Source organism: Kogia breviceps, chromosome 7 (genome assembly GCF_026419965.1).
Source record: "Kogia breviceps isolate mKogBre1 chromosome 7, mKogBre1 haplotype 1, whole genome shotgun sequence".
NCBI classification, from domain to species: domain Eukaryota; kingdom Metazoa; phylum Chordata; class Mammalia; order Artiodactyla; family Physeteridae; genus Kogia; species Kogia breviceps.
This window is the reverse complement of record NC_081316.1, coordinates 110,792,198-110,811,878: the sequence shown is the minus strand read 5'-3', so window position 1 is coordinate 110,811,878 and position 19,681 is coordinate 110,792,198. Positions and strand designations below refer to the sequence as shown.

At 49.7% G+C, this 19,681-nt stretch overlaps 1 protein-coding gene across 2 annotated transcripts in view; it reads right to left on the bottom strand.

Moving 5' to 3' along the window:
• Positions 1-17,417, bottom strand: part of UBASH3B (ubiquitin associated and SH3 domain containing B) — a 143,271-nt gene extending 125,854 nt beyond the window's left edge. For both annotated transcript variants that reach the window (XM_059068181.2, XM_059068182.2), the window contains exon 1: positions 16,934-17,417. In XM_059068181.2, coding sequence (XP_058924164.1) covers positions 16,934-17,094 — 161 coding nt within the window. In that variant the 5' untranslated portion in view covers positions 17,095-17,417. The remainder of the gene's footprint in view (positions 1-16,933) is intronic.
• Between the last annotated feature and the right edge of the window lie 2,264 nt (positions 17,418-19,681).

Genomic DNA, 19,681 nt, shown 5'->3' with positions numbered 1-19,681 from the left:
CAGAGATCTACAGCGTCCGAAGCAGCCAGACAGCAAAAGGGTACAGCTGTCTGTTCAGCCGTCTGGCTGTGAGCCTGTGATCTCACATTTAGAGGGAGATAAGAACTTCAAACTCTCCCCTCAATCCTGACGCACAGAGTTGCCACAGGTCTGCGTGAGGTCCGAAGTTCCTACGAGGCTCCTCGTGAGGGATCAGTTGATTTTCCACGCCTACCTACAAGCTGACCCCCACGGGACCCCCTGCCATCCTCCCCACGCTGCTGATGTGTCAGGGATTCTTCTCGATAAGGAGAGCAGCTCTGTGGACTTGGGAGGCCGGGCAGAAGGCAGGAGAGGTGTGGTTAGGACTTGCATTGAGGAGAAGAGCCACTCCACATTCCTCAGCCAGCCCCCTCAACTCCCTGCCCCTCCCCAGAACCTTACCTAATGGAATGAACCTAGACCCAGGTCGTAAAGATGTTCCTAGCGAACTTGGAAACACACTCTCGCCAAAGATTCAGATTGCCTTGGGACTTCCCTGGTGGTGCAGCGGTTAGGAATCCGCCTGCCATTGCAGGGGACACAGGTTCAAACCCTGGTCTGGGAAGATCCCACATGCCGTGGAGCACCTAAGCCCGTATGTCACAACTACTGAGCCTGCGCTCTAGAACCCGTGAGCCACAACTACTGAGCCCACGTGCCACAGCCACTGAAGCCCACCTGCCTAGAGCCCGTGCTCCACAGCAAGAGAAGCCACCGCAGTGAGAAGCCCACGCACCGCGACGAAGAGTAGTCCCCGCTCGCCGCAACTAGAGAAAGCCCACGCGCAGCAACAAAGACCCAATGCAGCCAAAAATAAATAAATAAAAATTAATTAATTAATTTAAAAAATATTTACACCGCCTTATTGACTTATACCCGGAGTCTCCTCGTGTCCCCCACACAACACTGTGACTCCAGAGCTGCTGATCTTAACCACCATTGCTACCATTTACTGTGCACTCTTTTCTATGTATTATCTCATTTAACCATTATAACAATCCCTTGAGGCAGATCTCATTATCCTCATTTAACAGATGAGAAAACTGAGGCTTAGAAGGGTTCAGTAACTTGCTCCGAGTGCAGTAGGAATTTGAATGACTGTTGCTTTGACCACTGTGCACTCTATCCGAGAAGCCCTCATCGGGGCCACAGGAATAGGAGCTTCCTGTTTCTACTGTGGAGGCTCAATCTGCAGCAGCTGGTGGAGGCTGGGAGAGGTGGTCGGCAGGGAGTCTACTGACTCCTGAGAACAATCCTGTCTTCTCATAGTTTGGAGCTGAGATGAGTAGTAGGTACACACACACACACACACACACACACACACACACACACACACACACACACACGCTTTCAGAAAGGACGATAACATCATTGCAACTCCAGATCACACCTCTACACAGACAACCACATTGCTGTTACTTGGGGCCCAATAACAGACCAAACCAACGGGCAAGGCAGGCGGCCCTTGTGACCCCAGTTCTGTGTAATCTAGGGACTTCACATTGTTTCCTTGGACCTCAAGTTTCCTTCCGCAATTCATCAAACTTTACTAAACACCAGCTATGTGCCAATACTGTGGGTGCTGGTTAAGAACTCACACTGAGTCAGACTACCTGAGGTCTTCATCTTTGGTTCCACCACTTACTAGTTGTGTGATCTTGGGCAACTTTAAAAAAATCATCTCTGTGCCTCAGTTTCCTCACCTGTAAAATTGGGATCATAATAGTTGCCAGCTCATAGGGCTGTTATGAGGAATAAACAAAATAATCCACAGGTAATGTGTTTAAAATGTTGTCTGTACACGGTAGGCACTGAGCAAAAGTTAGCTATGGGTATTTGGTGCTTGGGTTGGGAATGGTGAAGGTGATGAGACAACAAATGAGGAGTGAACAATCAGAAATGCAGAGGAGAAGAGCCTAGTAGACCTCTATTCTGTGAGAAATATCGTGAACTAAGGAGACAGGCCAAGTGCTTACACATGCACGTGCCATGGTAGACAGAAGAATGGCCCCCAAAGATGCCCATGTCCTAATCCCCAGAACCTATGAATCTGTTACCTTACGTGGCAGAAAGGACTTCAGAGATGTGATTAAGCCAAGGATCTTGAGTGGGAGGGATGCAGTCGTAAGGGTCTTGGTAAGGGAAAGAGGGAGGGAGGAGAAGCAGGCAGACGGGACATGTGATGACAGACGCAGGAGCTGGAGAGATGCATTTTGAAGATGGAGGGAGGGGCCACCAGCCAAGGAATGCGGCAGGATTCGGGAAGCTGGAGGCGTCAGGGAACAGGTTCTCTCCTCGAGCCTCCAGAAAGAACCCATCTCTGTGGACATCTTGATTTTAGCCCATACTACCCATCTCAGACTTCTGATCTCCAAACTTTCAGAGAAGAGATCTGTGTTGTTTTAAGCCACTGAACTTGTTAAAGCATCAATGGGAAAGTACTCTGCGTGCCTCCGGTCACATGTGCTGTATTTCACAAAAGCCACTTTCTAAGTTCTTATGACTCACGTCCCTACTTCCCAAAAAAGGTGAAGTGAAAACTTAAGCTTCCAGAGGAAGCGTTCACTTTGACGGGAACGGGCCTCTCCAAGGGCTCCTCGTGTCCCCCACTGTGACAGAATCAGCTTCTCTGGAAGGATGGAGCTTGGTTAGGGAAGATTAGAACCTGCCAAAAGTCACACAAAACTAACAGGTCACAGACTTTCTGGAAAAGCCTCAAAGTACCAGAACCCAATCACTGATGACAAACAGTAGTATCACTTTACATGCGCCTGACTTCCTGTGGGTTTTATTACATTTATATATACATTGCCTTATTTTGATTCATCCAACCTACAAAAATAACCTGTTCAAAAACTACACCCTCAGGAAGTGACAGATCCAGAATTTGAAACAGGTCTTTTGTCTCTAAAACCAATTTTCTTTCCCCCAAAGAAGAATACCCCTCATGGGTGGGTCACTGAGACAACTACAGATCCCCTCCAACAACTACTCTACTCCAGGTGTGATACTGCCTCGCCCTCCCCCCACCCTACTTCTCAAAAGTAACCATTCCCACGGGCCTATCCACAAATTACCTTCATCTTCTATGGGCTGCCATGCAAACAGTGGCAGGCAGGAGGGGAGCAAAAAGGGAAGAAAAACACCAAGACAATATAAGAAAGGGCTAATCCAGACAACAGACCGGTCCATTCTTCCAGAAAACACAGCCGAAACTTTGTGAGAAATCTATTTCTTGGAGGCGGAGCCTGGACTCAGGGAAGGAGTCTGATACAGAAAAAGGGACTGTGGTTTTGGGACTGAGAGTCAGGGGGCCTCAAACTCTGCTTCTGTCCCAGGCTAGTTATTGGTCTTGAAAAAGTCACTTGCTCATCTCACTGGACATTCTGTAAAAAGTGGGAGTTGGACTAGATAAGCTCTACTAGCAATTTCAGCTAAGACGCTTCTGAGATTCTACCTCTGCAGGTTTTTTTCCAAGTAGGAATACTCTGTTTCAGAAGAGGTACCTGAGTCATTCTCAACCTAGGGCAGGCACTTTTTTTGAGTTTCTTTACTCTGAAGCAAAACGTATCTGCTGTCACACATGACTCTCAAGGCAGGAACAAGTGATTGCTATTATGCAACTAAATACTAGGAACTGCCTAGGTTATGAATAATGACTAACATTTCTTGAGCACCTGTGTCTATCTCCATCTTTCACAAAGGACATTGTTCTTCTTCACATCCTTTGGCAACTCATGAAGAACTGTCACTCACCAAATCACCTAAATTTAAAACTATATATTCTGTGTTTGCATTTCAAGGTCTACCAACTCTTAGAAATTCAATTCCCACAAACACACAACCTACCATGTAAAATACAATCTCCCCTTTTGTGGAGTAAATGTAGTTTCTCCAACCTTGATTCAGGTACCACCCCCATGCCCCATTCAAGGTCTTCTGCTTGTTTCCTTCTCCATCTTCTTTCTTCTATCATTTCCTTCCAAATCACCCATCATCCATTCAGATTCCACACCTCCCCACTCGTCTCCAGCTTGTTGGAGAGTACAGATAGACCCAAGGACTTGGAAGACTGGAGAAAACCTTCCCTCAGGGACACAGAGAATAGTTCAGCCCCTGGCCACCAGTCACCTCCTGAATCTCGATGTCTTATAGACATCGAGCATAGATCTCCAACATTCCTTGAGATGAGCTATTCCTGATGGAGGTGGTGGTAGTGGCAGGGGCTTACCAGAGAGAGGAAACGATAGCAAATGAGCTTAGCACATGACACGTTGCGATTTCAGCTTCCTGAGATATAAAAGAGGAGGAACTGAGACGGTTTCTCAATGCTTTTTATCCACAGCACTTAATGCATTGACTGGCACACAGCAAGGATGAGGAAAGATTTGTTGAAGAAAAAAATGAATGAAGGGTCACAGCAGCACAAAGGATACTCAGGTGACCTCAGCCTGGTTTCCAATGAGAACAAGTTCAGGTGTGATATGGATGGGCTGGGGGTTGGTAGTGAGGTAGGGATGGAAGGGGGGAGGTAAAATCTCTAAGTGGAACTTAGCACTGGGGGAATTCTAAAGAGCAGATGTTTCTTACATCAGATTCCTGATCATCTGTCTATTCAGTCAGATCTGTCAGCAGTCTCAGTTTCAGAGAGCAGATTCTAGAGCTCTGTGTGGAAAGAGCTGGCAAGGAGCGAGGCAGGATCTCAGGGTCCTGGGTCCTCTGGAGTCTGGGGAAGCGGAAGGGAACTACCAGAAACCCTAAAGAGAAGCTTTGGAATCATCCTCTGAGAACATCTCATTCACAACCAACTGCAGTCACATCCAACGATTTTACTCACTTTGGAAACGCAAAGGGAGGGAAACGTTTTGTTGACCTGCATCTTTGACGTGAAATCCTCTTCTTCCCTGTCTTCTTCTAGGACATCTCTCATTTTGTTTTTTTCCTGTTTCTCCAACCATGTCCCTTAGCCTCCTTCACCTGTTCTTTTTCCTCTACCCACCAGCTGGTCCCCCAGAACTCTACCCTTGGGAGTTGGCTTCTTTCCTTTTCTTGACACTCTGCCTGGTTTGTTACATCTACTCCCAAGCCTTCTATTACCATAAGTACCCAAATTGATATTTCTGGCCCTAAGCACTCTGAGCTCCAGACCCCCATTTCCAACTGCATCTGTACCTTTGTGTCCATAGCACCTAAAACATGTCTCGAACCAGATGTGTTGCCTCATCCTCTAAATCACCCTATCTTCTGTACGTTCTATCTCAGTTCATAATGTCTCCACCATTCTAGCTTCCCAAGCTGGAAATCCTGAGCTACCTTTATGCTCCCCTACCCTTCACACCCCGCAGATTATAAATCCTGTCAATTTAGTTTCAAAAACCTCTCCAGTATCTGGCTCTTGGGTATTTTAAGCCAAGTCCTATTTATCTTTTTCACCTGGACTATTACAACCACCTTCTAACTGGCTTCCAGGCCTAGTTTTTCTCTGCTCCATTCCCCTTTATTTATGTATATTTTTATTTTATTGACTGTGTGGGGTCTTCGTTTCTGTGCGAGGGCTTTTTCTCTAGTCGTGGGGAGCGGGGGCCACTCTTCATCGCGGTGCGCGGGCCTCTCACTATCACGGCCTCTCTTGTTGCGGAGCACAGGCTCCGGACGCGCAGGCTCAGTAGTTGTGGCTCACGGGCCCAGTTGCTCCGCGGCATGTGGGATCTTCCCGGACCAGGGCTCGAACCCGTGTCCCCTGCATCGGCAGGCAGATTCTCAACCACTGCGCCACCAGGGAAGCCCTCCATTCCCCTTTATACTGACTTCTCTGCCTTATGATGTTATTTCCCATAACCTCTAGGAAACAGTCTGGCCCTAATTTCTCCACTCTCATCTCTCACTACTCCTTTTGTCTCCTTCCCACCAGTCTCCAGCCCCCATGTGCCTTATGCTCTGAATTTCATGCTGTTCTCTCTGACTTAGAATGCTCTTCCCTCTTCTATACCTAGAGAATCTTTATTCATTAAGTTCTGCCTTAATTGTCACCTCCTCTGCTTTCCTCCTCAAGTTACAGTAATTGTTTTCTCGGTGGTCCCACAGAGCTTTTTTTCAAACCTCTACTATGGCACTAATTGTATTATTAAATCATGTTTATGGTTTATATGCCTTTCTCTCTTGAGGAAGGCTGAGCTCCTGGAAAAGAAAGACAATTTTCTTTGCATCCCTAACACGTTCCTGGCATATAGTAGGCAACTCAGTAAATGTCCACTGGAAGAATGAATAAAATAATGTCAGATCTAAAGTTAGGCCCAACTACGGGCCGACTGTTTCCTTTGGTAGACAAAATTTTTCCTTTTCTTTCTAAGCTAGATAGTATCAAGTTACTCATTTAGTTGGGGGGAAGGGTGGTGATGGGTGAGATGATTCAAGAAACCCAAATTGAAATTAAAATCTGCCTCCATCTTCATTTGCAGTGTGATATTAAATCATTTGAACTGTCTATTGATCTCCCTACCTCTCAAACTGTAGAAGAGTACCGCTCCCTTCTTATTTGCCCTTTAAATTTACTTCAGGGCCCCTCTGTCTGGTTGTATCACCTCCTCCTCCTCTCACTTAGATACTGCGTCTATCTCTTGCATCACACTTACTCATAACATGACATTTAATCATAACTTTCTATTTCCACACTAGATTGTCAGTCCCCTGAGGGCAAGGATTACATCTAATTACCTTTGCACTCCCAACTCCTCTTATAACGGGTCATAATAGTTGCCCGTAAGTACGCCGGGAAATGTCTGTATGTTTTTCTTAAAAAATGGCATTACCCAGGGAACTTTTCATGGAGATAAAACATATACAATTTTTTTTCTTGTCTTGTTTCTCAAAGATTTCAATTGTCAAGATACGTTATAAGAGGCCCCAAAGAGATAGATAACTGCAGAATTGGCTGAAGACCTTGGACAAAGCACTTCATAGGTGATGGAGGGAAGATCCTCTCTACCTTGCTTACTTCACAAAGTGAAGCTTCATAAGGCTTGAGGGAGAAGAGATGGAAGAGAGAGGATAATAGAGAGAAAGGGAGGGGGGAGGGGAAGGGGAAGAAAGCAAAGAGAAGGGAAGCCAGTTGTACAGTGGTTGAACTAGTTCTCCAGGGCGGGTAAAATCTGATTAGGCAAAAAGAGGAGAAAGGCATGCAGGCAATTCAAGGACAGGTTGATTAAGAAAGGAGACAGCAGATGCTGCGGGTTCAGAAATCCAGCAACCCTGTGTGGTTCTACATGTGGCTGTCTGTGTTTAAAGAGACTGTACACAAAAGCAGCCATTCAAGGCAGGTTTCTTTCCTTCTCTCTCCCTGCTTCCTGCCCAAGATAAGAGAATAAACAGAGAGCCGATGCGCACAGTAAATATTTCTGAATGGGGCACCGACAACACGGAAGTAGGATTCTAAACAATCCTGCTACCTGATTCATGCAGAAGGCTTATCCAGCAAAACCTGAAAAGAAATCTGAAACATTTGGCCGCCTCTGGCCATCTGTGCTGTCAGCTTCCTCTTGGCGAGCTCCAGACTGCTGTGAGCTGCGATGGTGGTGTTTCTGGTGTTTCTCTCAGCTTCCCACTGTGTGTGGCAATAGCTGGTCCTAGTGGAGTTAGTTCACCGCCACCGTTGCTTTAGGTACAGGAATGTTTATCCTTCCACTGGGGCAACTGAACACAATGGGAGTTGTTACACAAACAGCTGGTGATTCTGTAGAAGGGGAGATGTCCCTTTAATTAAAAGGGTGCCAAGGAGCAATTTCTTTCCCCCAGGGGCTGGGCTCAGGGCACTAACTTCCTCCCTCATTTAACCAGCATTGTGGTTGTATTTGGCAACAGAGCACATTATACCAGTTTGAAAATTAATACTAATGCATACTAGTTGGACGACTCCCCACCGCTGTAACTGCCCCATATTTTTCTTCCTTTCCATTCATTTTTTTCTTTAGAATATCAACAGTCCTGAAGAGTTTTTTTTTAAAGGGAGAAGAATTTGACCATATAGCACTGGCGAAAATAAAACAAAACAAACCAGAGAAGCCAAACATTCCGGAACAGAAAAGCACACATGGCAGTGAAAACATCCTTGCGTTGAACATAAACTCTGTCCATGTCACCCCCGAGTCACCAGAACTGGGATCGGAGAGGTGGTTGACCTCAACCCCTTTTACAGGTGGGAACACTGAGGCCCAGTGAAGGAAAAGGATGTATATGAGTCCAAACAGCCAACAAGTGAGAGCAGAGTGAAAGCCCAAGGCGGGGTTCTGAAAGAAAGATACATGGAGTTTGCTTTCATTGTGCATTACCCCTGGGCCACCTGCGGGGTGAGGGCCGAACCCAGAGCCTGTCAACTATCTGTAGAGCATTATTCACCCAGGCTGAGAAAAGGCACACTGGCTCCTCAGAGAGTCACTGTGGAGGATTTGCAGCCAGCTAGAGCCAGTGGCTGCCTTCAGAGTGCCGGGTGGCAGAACTTGACATTCCTCTATTCCTGCACAGAATTTAATAGGGTGCTGTGCACACAGTAGGAGCTCAGACAATTTCTGGATGTTCATCTGAGGCACTTCACCATAAGCCTCATCCTCTTAAGCAGCAGGTGGCAAAAAGAACATGACCGCAAAGTCACCAGCAAAACAGGATGTTAGCGAGAGGGCCAACAAGGATGGACATCACCTACATAGCCTGAGCTCTTGACAGAAGGTCCAGAGGACACAGGCTGCTGCTACATCTATCCCTCCATCTTCCAGGGAAGAGAAAACTCAGAGATTCTCCCATAAGTCTCTGCGAAAACCCCCAGCGGCACCTGGAGAACTTCCCAATGAAGAAGACAAGGGCTTTCAGCCCTGAGGGGGCCACAGCCATCTCATTCTCCCAACAGCAACTCTGTCCTGCCTGGGACCCTGCCCAGCACATGCGGGAGCCATTCTTCAGTGCGCTTTATGTTTTTCTCTCCAGGGCTGCAGTCTGATTCCATCTGAGATGAATCAGAAGACAACCAACCAGATGGCACTCCTTCAAATCTCCAGCCTGGCCATTTATTACAGTCAGCAGTTTGGGTGGCCCTGCTCTGCTCCGGGGGCCCCGCTTCCGCTCGGCCGGCAACCCCAGGGCCGTTTGCGGGGACAAGATGCTGAGGAAGGAGGCTATCAGCCTCTACTCCACGGCCACAGCTCAGCGAGGAGCAGAGATATAAAAGTGGGGGACAACCGGGAACCCCGAGACAAAGGGAGTCACGCGGAATGAAATCACCGCTGGAGTAGCAGTCGCGCCTCCCTCCTCGCTGAGGGATTACAGGCGTTCCCCAACTGTTTTCTGCACCCTTAACCCTCACAACGATCCGCGGAGCTACATACTATTATTGTTGTGGACAAAGAACGACACCTGCCATTTCAGTAAACAAAGGATGCTGCAGCCAACAAGCCTGCAGCGGCCGCAGCCGTCCCCAGCTGTGCCCCCTGAGGGGACTCAGGATGGAGAAAAGCAAGATCCTGGCCCCAGACAGCTGAGGTGCATTTCAAAGGAATGATTTCAGTTGAGTCCAGACTCTTGGCATTTTCCCATACACAGAAACGTGCTAAACTCATTAACTTGAGATGTCTGGTTTTCTTTAATTAACAGTAATCTTTTGATGTTCTGACCACCTGGTTTTTACTGCAAAACTCCTATATACCCTGGGTCCTCCCTCACCTCTTGAGAGCCGTCCCCCAGAGCTATCTGAGAGGCTGCCTCTCGGGCTTGAGTCCTCAGCAAGTCCCCCGAACTAAACATAATCCTCAACTTCTAGGCTGGGCATTTTTTTTTCAGTCAACATTATCAACAGTGTACAGACAGGTGAACTGAGGCTCAGGGCGTTCAGCTATGAGCTCAATCAAGGTCAGCAGCTGGGAAGAGGCAGAGGCGACAGCTGCCACGGTGAGACGTCTGTGTACCAGGCAGAGGGCGACTGGGTCTCTTCAGTTCGTGCCTGCCCTAGAAGAGGGACACACGCTCACATACAGCCACACCAGATGCCCGCCGGGACGAGGGTGGCGCTGAGCTCCGCCTCCACTGTCAGCAGGAGCAGAGCTGGTGGGAGACACAGGGTTCCCTCGGGTCGTTGCCTCTCTGAAAAGCCAAGCCCTCCGCTCTGAGCATTCTTGTCCACTCAGTGAAAAGCAGTTAAGAGTTTGAGGCCGCCCAGGGCGGGGTAGTGACAAAACCCACAGGATAGAGTCATGAGGCAGGATGCTCTTTGCTCTCTGGGGCACTTAATTTGAACCCGTTTTCTCATGAAATTATGAATGTCTGAAACTCAACAGTGATTAGGTACATGAATCCGCTTTGTAATCTCTAAAGTGATCTGAAAATCTAAGGTAGTATTAGGGCATAACAGGAAATTTTCACAGGCGCTGTGTGCAAGGGGTTATAATTACCTTATTAGCCCATACATCCAGGTCTACTCAGCAATAAAAGGAGACAAACTACTGTTACCTGCGACGTAGATGAGCCTCATAAATATCAGGAAAGAAGCCAGGCAGGCAGAGTAGGCACTGTATGATTCCGCTCGTATGCAAATCGAGAAAATGTGAACTAATCTCTGGTGACACAAAGTGGGTCGGTGCTTGCCCAGGGATAGAGGTGGAGAAGGAACTGACTGCAAGGGGGCAAAAGGAAACTTACAGGAGTGAAGGACACGTGCTGTCTTGCAGAGGTGATGCCACAGGTATATTTATTTGTCAAAACTCATCAATCTTTAAATAGGTTTAGCTTATTGTACATAAATTATACCTCAGTAAAGTGAAAAATGAATGGATGCCAAGGTCTTTCCTTTGGAGCCAGGGCCACTGGGTAGCCTGGAAAGTTCACTGGATTTGCAGTTCTAGACCAACGCTGTCATGGCAACATGGCCTCACACAGGGCACGTCCCTGAAGTCCTCCGAGACTTAAGTCTCCTAATCTTTAAAACGAGGCTTTTCTCAGGGCTTCCCAGGACTTTTTCAGGTCCAATGGTTAAGAATCCACCTCCAACGCAGGGGACATAGGTTGGATCCCTGGTTGGGGAACTAAGATCCCACATGCCGCAGAGCAACAAAGCCCACACGCCACAACTACGGAGCTCACGCACCTCAACTACAGAGCCCGCGTGCTGCAACTAAGACCCGACACAGCCAAAAATAAATTAAATAAATATTTTAAAAATAAATAAATAAAGCGAGGCTTTTCTCAAGATCAAGAGGGATATTTAGGGCACGTGAGAGCAACTTTTCACCCACAAAATCACACACATGTGTAAGGGGGGAGTGCTGTATGGGTGAACGGCCATGACAGGTGGAGTAGAGACTTGCTTACCCCATCCACCTCTAAGATCCCTTCACTCCACGTGGGCTTCGGTTGGTCTCCTCTTTCTGCCCAAGGCCCCTGGGAAAGCAGCCGCAGCACCCACCCAGAATCAGCCACGATTCAGAGATGCTGAGCTGACCAGGTACTTTCAGGGGATCCAATGTCCACCAGCAGGTAAGCTGGAGAAGGCCAGAGAAACTGGATGCTTGAATTCACCGGCTCTGCAAGATGCCTCTCAATTCCTTGTGTTGCCAGCTCGGAGCTGCTTTTATCTTTGGGCAGTGATGCATAGCTAACGCGGACTGTCCAAAGCAAAGTCAAAGGCACTTAGTCCAGCCCCTTCCTTCCGCCAGTGTCCTGCTCTTTAGCTGGGCATTGTTCAAATATCAACAACCTAACAGCACATGTAAATCCTTGCTGGAGATTTACCATCTCGATCTCACCTCCTTCCTTTTCTTTTCATCCAACACCATAATACCATAATCCTATCTACCTTGGGTCCAGATTATATTTTTAACTTAGTTCTAAGTCCCTTCCTGCCCCTCAGCTCATTCGTTCTTCACAAAGCCTCGTGAGTGACACAGCACAGAAGCTGAACAGGATATTGAGGAAAGGCGTTCAACAGAAGACCTAAATGCTTCAAGTGTCAGTCAGAAGCTGGGCTACGACTCAGGGCATCAGACCCCGGCCAGAGGGTCCTTTTGTAAAATTCTACTTCTCAATCATTAGAGAACATTCGAGAGCTATGTGCTGTAGACAAAGTATTAGCCATAGGCAGTCTCGAACGAAAGGAACCAAAACAAAAGGCCAGGGTTGTGTCAGTGGGGCCTCCTCCAATTCAGTTGCTGGGTGGCTGCTCCCAGAGTTCCAGTGGCAGAGAAGCCTCCGCTGCCCCCCAAAACCACAGAGGCAAGTAAGAAAGCAAGTAGGGAACACAAAGCAATACGCCAAGGGGGTAAGGTTGTGGGGGATAAGTTGGGAGACTGGGATTGACATATACACACTACTATATATAAACCCGATAAGTAACAGAGGCCTGCTGTATGGCACGGGGAACTCTACTCGGTGCTCTGTGATGGCCGATGTGGGAGGGGAATCTGCAAGGGGGGGTGGTGGACATATCAATATGTGTATTATGGCTGATTCACTTTGCTGTACACCTCAGGCTGGCACAAGTTGTAAATCAACTATACCCTAATAAAAATTAAAAAAAAAAAAAAAAAGATAACAAAAGACCAAAAAAAAAAAAAAAAAAAAGGCAACACTCTGTCAGAGTTCACCCTGCCTTTTTGGGTGATCCGTTCAGGCCCTTCCTGGCCCCAGGCCTTTCCCAACCCACACACTCTTCCTTTTCCTTACAACCAACCTCACTCCAGTCTTGACAAAGCTGGGCCTTTATTTTTAGAACTTCAGGGAAAAGGAAGAGCTAGGGGCATAGAAAGAAAAAGGGTTAGGCCATTTTGGCCCCTTGAAAGCTTCCTTCCTGAGGCCCTACACCTCCTTGCCTTGTGCTTGCGTGTGTGCGCGGGTGCACACACGCACACGTGCACACACGCACGCACACACACACACACGAGATAAACGGCCACTTCTCAAACCTTCTTCCACATGGCTGCTGTTCCTCTACAGCAGCATCTAAGTTGGACCAAACGTCATGGGGTTGGATGGAAAAAACCTAGCACGGCTCCAGGGACATAATGAGCTAGAGGAACATACCCCAACTCCTCTACTTAGCTGTCAAGCACTTAATAAGCATGCACTAATTAATCCTGTTCCCCTCAGAGGGAGCCAGCCAGGCCCTGAAGGCTTGAGTGACTTATTCAAGACCACAGCACAGCACAGGCGGCATGGGACCTGGGCCTTGCTGGCATCGGAGCTCTCCACGGTCCACCCAGAGCCCAGTGGAAGGGTCCCTCTTGCTGCTGCACAAGATCAGACGCAGTTACACCCAGAAGGGAAACCAGAGCTGCCAGCCCTGGTTACCACCATGCCCTCCAAAGGGCTGTGTTCCAGACCTCGGTCTCATTCCTTCTTGAAGCATTACAGCCTGGTCTTCCTGAATCCAGGAAACCATCCACTGCTCTCTCCCACTTTCCATTTCATCACGCTCCTTCCTCCAGGCTTAAAACCTAAGAAAGAGGCTTCTCAGAAGCGGAGCCCCGTGTCTTTGCTCTCTTTCTTCACAACTCTCCAAAATGAAGTTAAAAGTCTGCTCTCTGCACAGATGTAGAGCACAAACCTATGGACACCGAGGAGGGAAAGCGGCGGGGGGGGTGGGGGAGGGGTGTTGGTGTGATGAATCGGGAGATTGGGATCGACATGTATACGCTGATGTGTATAAAATGGATGACTAATAAGAACCTGCTGTACAAAAAATAAATAAAATTAAATTAAAAAAAAAGTCTGGGGCTTCCCTGGTGGCGCAGTGGTTGAGAATACGCCTGCCGATGCAAGGGACGCGGGTTCGTGCCCCGGTCCGGGAAGATCCCACATGCTGCGGAGCGGCTGGGCCCGTGAGCCGTGGCCGCTGAGCCTGCGCGTCCGGAGCCTGTGCTCCGCAACGGGAGAGGCCACAGCAGTGAGAGGCCCGTGTACCACAAAAAACAAAAAACAAACAACAACAACAACAACAAAAAAGTCTGCTCTCTGGAATCTCAGATGGCCCTGGGGAGAAGTCCCTCTTCTTACTGACCTGATTAAGTTATTAAGAGGAAGGCTGACCACATCAGCCTCTCTGGGCTGAAGAAGAGATGCCAGCCCAGGTAGGGAATAGACTAGATCAGATGACCGCCAAGGGGTCTGATGCTCCAAGACAGAGAATTTGAGGAGACAGAACAGCAAGCCTACCCCCCTCCCCAGGATGTCTCATCATGACCCACTCTGTCACTTTCCAGTAAAGAGAGGCAGTGCTACTAATAATAGTAGCTGTGATAGGCTGAAAAGGGGCTCCTCCCAAAATATTCATGCCCTAATTCCTGGAACCTATGAACATTACCTTATGGCTAAAAAAAGGGTTTCGTGAATAAGATTAAGTTAAGGATCTTGAGACGGGGAGATTATCCTGAATTATCTGGGGAGGCCCTAAATGCAGTCACAGTGTCTTCATAGGAAAGAGGCAGAGGGAGATTTGACACAGGAAGAAAAGAAGGCAAGGGCTTCCCTGGTGGTGCAGTGGTTGAGAGTCCGCCTGCCGATGCAGGGGACACGGGTTCGTGCCCCGGTCCTGGAAGATCCCATGTGCCGTGGAGCGGCTGGGCCTGTGAGCCATGGTTGCTGAGCCTGCACGTCCGGAGCCTGTGCTCCGCAACGGGAGAGGCCACAGCAGTGAGAGGCCCGCGTACCGCAAAAAAAAAAAAAAAAAAAGTATTAAAAAAAATTAAAGAAGGCAAGGCAACCACAGCAGCAGAGATTGGAGGGATGCTGTCACAAGCCAAAGAATGCCAGCAGACACCAGCAGCTGGAAGAGGCAGGGAATAGATTCTCCCTTAGAACCTCCAGAGAGGGTAGAGCCCTGCCAGCACCTTGATTTCAGCCCAGTGACGCTGATTTAGGGCTTCTGGCCTTCAGAACTGTGAGAGAATAAATTTCTGTGTTTTTAAACCACCGGGAATGGGGTAATTTGTTACAACAGAAACTAATACAGTAGCTAACACTTGAAGATCACCCACTGTGTGCCAGGCACTGCTCTAAGTGTTTTACTCACATTAACTCATTACATCCTGGCCCTGGACCTGAGGCCTGAGCTGAGCCAACACATGCCTGTGTCTGAATCCCAGGTTCACTGCTCACTGTTGTGACCCTGAGCAAGTTATGCAACCTCTCTAAACCTCTGTTCCCCGGTTCATAAAATGGGCATATAATTACCTTTGTCACTGGGCTGCTGGGAGGATAAAATGGATAATAAATGTGAAGTGCTTAGAACAGTACATAGTAAGTACTCACTAAATGCTAGTTATTATGAGATCTCAGGGATTGAACAAGCCAAAATTAAGCCATCATCCTAATGTTTCAGGACGTAGACAAGGCCTCTTGGACCTAGTGCAGGAAAGAAGATGTCCTGTTAAAGCCACCTCGAAGAGTAAACACCACAGTCTGAAGAATTCAGCTAAGTATTTCTTCCCTTAATTAAGCAATTTAGGTCCTTAACGCTGGCCTCATTTCAGAAAAGGCAAATGCCTGAGGCTGTGCTAATTCTGCAGCCTTGCCCCACAGACTTCTGGCCCCTACCTGCCCCCTTCTTAAGGACAGCTATGCACATCCGCCGCACGAAGGACCTGACTTGCAGCTTCCACAGCTGGCACACCCCTGCAGAGCCCACCACAGCTTCTCCCTGTAACTCTGGCATCAGCAACTGGAAGTTAGTAGGAGGCAGAAATGTCAGTCCATTTTATGGCCTTCCAAGGCCACTCCGACCTGTCCCAGCAGGCTGGGTGGAAGGATAAAATCAGGGATCAGCTTTGATCAAGAGATTACAGCCAAGTTAATAGTAAAGAATAAAGGTTTGCCCAGAGGCCAAGTAAAGGAGACCTAGCATTATCACCTGAAAAAAGGGAGAAGAAAACAAGCTTTAGTCAAGTTGGCCCTTTCTGATAAAGTTTGCCCAACTCCCTGTTCAGGTGATGTCATTCAAAGAAGCAGCGCCCTACAAGGATCCCAGGCCTTGTGTCCCAGCCTAAGAAATCTGCATGTGAGGAATTAACCGAGGGAGAAGGGCCTGGCCGCCCGGCCTTGTCCTCTTCCCAGGCAGCGTTCCAGCCCCACGGCCTTGGGCGGCCCGCCTCCGAAGACTCCTGCTGCCGCTGCCGCCTTGTGCTGGCGACCAGGCCTCTTCCCAGCAAGCTGCTGGGGCAGCCACCTGCGCGCTCTCTGCGCTTCCCTGCCCCACCCTCCCGGAGGAGGAAGGATGAGGGAGGGATGCTCTCCCTCCTCATTCTCGGGCACCCCCAGATTCCTGCGCTGCCTCACCGCTGACGAGAACCCAGGTCCCCCGGGGGAAGTGCTTCCCCTTCTCATTCCATCCTCCCCATCAATGAACACGAGGCAATCCCCACGCTCCCGCACCTCCTGCTCCGAGGGAGACAGGACCCGAGAGCGAATGCGGAGCCTGAAGCCGCAGCGGTGGGAGCGCCGGCCCCCCTGCCCCGCCGTGCCTTGCCCTTTCCCAGCCATCAGAGGATTCCAATCCAGCCCGGCGTTCCGGATCGAGAGGGTGCCCGAATCCTCGGTGGGGAGGCGAGGGGCCCCGCCTCCCCGGGGGCTCAGCGCTGGAGACCGAACCCGGGACTCGAACCCTGTGCCCTCGCCCTTAGGCATCCCACGCCCTTAGGCACGCCTCACCGTAGGCATCGCCAGCAAGCCCGCAGCCCAGCGCTCGGGCGCGGCGCCCTCCCCTGCACCCCCGCCAGGAGGAACCGAGTCCCGGGCCGCCCGCGCGCCCAGCCTACCCCCAACAGGTCGTGGGCAGCGGGGAACGCGCCGCCCGCCGGGCAGGCGCCGGGAGGCGAGCCGGAGCGAAGCCGAGGGCCGGTCGCTTGGGGCGGGAGGGGTCGCCCGGGCGGCGAGCCCGGCCACTTACGCGCGGGCTCTGGGGAACCCCATGGACAGGAGTACGTCCAGCGCCGATCCATGCTTGATGGTGCCGGGGCGCTGCTGGCGGTTCCTCCGCGGGGTGACTTTGCTGTACAGCTCCTCTCTCGCAGCCATGCCGAGCGGGCTGGGGTGGCCGTACTGAGCCATGCTCAGCGGCCAGCCATCGCCCGGGAAGGCGCCCGAGCCGGAGGGTCCCGGAGGGCGGAGGGCTGGCCCGGAGCCGGGGCGGGGGCTCGGGGACCCAGTGCCGGGAGGGAGGCGGCGGCGGCGGCGCCCGGAGCTTCCCCGGTGTCAAGACTCTGACGCTTCCTGGTGAGGCCACCGGAGGCAGAACGGCCCGCCGCGAGCGGCTTCTCCCCGACCGGCCGTCAGCCCCTCGGGCCCCGGGTGCCCCCTGCACGGCGCCCGCAGCAGCCCTCTCTCCTCCGCCCCTTTCCTTCTCTGCTCCCAGCAGTCCGGGAATTTGCAATGAGTAATTTTTGAATGGATCAAAAAGGAAAAGGAGCCTTGTGGGCCGGCCCTTCCTCGCCTGTACCCGGGCCCCGCCCCTCTCTTAAAGCGGCAGCGCAGCCCGCGGCTGCTCCCGCAAGCTGTGGAGTCCAGGTTGTCTGAGCGGAGGATTCGAACCAGCGCGGGCTGCCTGTGTACGTTGGTTCCGGAGAGTCACTCCCAGCGCTCCAGCTTCTCCATGGCTTCCATCAAGGGCCAGCTGGGCCTCAAGACACCAGATCAACCCATTTCAAGTTTCCTGTGGTTCTAGATGGGGTTTTATTAATGGAAATTGGGCGAACTGATGGATGACGTTAATGGACCAGAAGGCCAAGCCATGAGGCCCAGATAAAAGGTGTTGCTTCCCAAAGACCCTGCAAAACCCAGAGGATTGGGTTACGGCTACTGGAGACCAGGTTCCCATCAGCTGGCTAAGGGGCCACACTGAAGACCTTCTGTTCTCCGTGATCTCCGTGGCCTAGATGGTGACTTCAGGGCAAAGGGTGGAAACTGGGGCTCTCGGCCTAGGAAGGGAGAGGAAGGGAGAGAAAGGACAGGGCAGAAAGAAGAGGGGAAGATGACAGGAAGAAAGGAGGCGGAGAGGAAGGAAGTGGGAAGTGGAGGAGGCTGGAGGGAGCAGTAACAGTGAAAGAACGCTTTCTAAGGTGTTCAACGTGGAATGGGTTGATTTTCAACAGCAATGAGTACCCCATCAATAAAAGCTTTCAAAGTAAAGACTGGATCATCCCTGCTCAGCAGTGACGAATAAGTAAATTGCATCACAGGTTGGCCCAAATTACTCCCACCTCAAAGAAGGTAGAAGTCCTAGCCATCCCTACTCCCACTGCCCCACACCGTGAACTTGGCTTGGGGATGTTAAAGCTCTTCCATTCGGAGACAAACTTAGGGTCCCCAGTCAGGGACAAGGACCCTGCCTTGGTGTAATGCAAAAGGCAGAGAGAAAACCCTGGCTGCTCTTTTTCAGGTAATAATAATAATTATAATACCAACATTTATTGGGCTCTTGTATGTGTCAGTCATTGTGTTCAAGATAATAAATGAATTAACTCATTGAATTTTTATGACCCTATGGGATGTGTATGATTATTATCCCAGTTTGCAGAAGAGAAAACTCAGCTCAGAGAGGCTGAGGAAGAGTGTAGGGCTGGTAAGTCAGAGCCAGAGCTTTTGGTGCCTTGGATGAGTTGCTTCTGCCCTCTACAGCCCCGTGTCCTTATCTGTATGCATCACAGGAACTAACCTTACACACTCTGGGTTCTCCAGAAATGTCAGCTCCTTCCCTTGCCTGGAGCATGGGGGAGGGATTGATGACCAGCTCTCAAGGAGCAGCTTTTTGATGTTGCTTTATAAAGCCTCTAAGGGTTTTACCAGGGGAAATGACACAGCTTAATTCTCTTAGCCCAGAATTTGTTTTCTAAAAAATATCCAGTGGTGTTTGGAAGTGGGGAGATAAGGACTACTGGGGCTTAAGCAACAATGTGCATAATTCTGTCTCCTGCTGTGTAAGGGATGAGGAAAAGTTCCTGGGTGGGGGCTTCTGCCAGAGCAGAGGAAGTGTCCTGAAGCCATGCAGAGGGCTTCTCCTGGGCATGGAGCAAAGAGACAAATCATACCTAGTAGACTAGCCTCCCTGGGACATGTTCGGTAAATGACGCTGGACCCTACCCGACAGTCTGAATTTCTTCAAAATGCCTGGGCTGGGAGTCAAATGATCTGGAACCTAGTCAAGCGATAATGTCTGTAGAAGCACTTTGTAAACCATAAGTACCACACAAATAACAACTGAAATTTGCTGAGAACTGATGCTGTTCTTAGTGTCTTACACATATAACTCATTAGTCCCTTGACAAGGCAATGATGTAGGTACCACCTTATTACCATTGGCCATTTTACAAATGAAGATCTTGAAGGAGACAGAGATCAAGCATCTTCTCCAAGAGCACATGGCTAGTAAGTGGTTTGAACCCTTACAATTTGTCCAAACAACCACTTACTGCCATTACTATGACGATGAAGGGGTGCCATGTTATTAAAATAACATGGTCAGATAGTAACCTTTTTGACCCCTCCTGTGACCGAACTGAATTTGGGTCCACTCACTCAAAGCGTAGCAAAGCCAATTTACCGACACCAGATTGTGCTGAAGGAAAGTAGAGTGTTTATCGCAGGGCACCAAGCAAGGAAGTGGGAGACAAGCCTCAGATCCATCCCAATTTGATCTTTG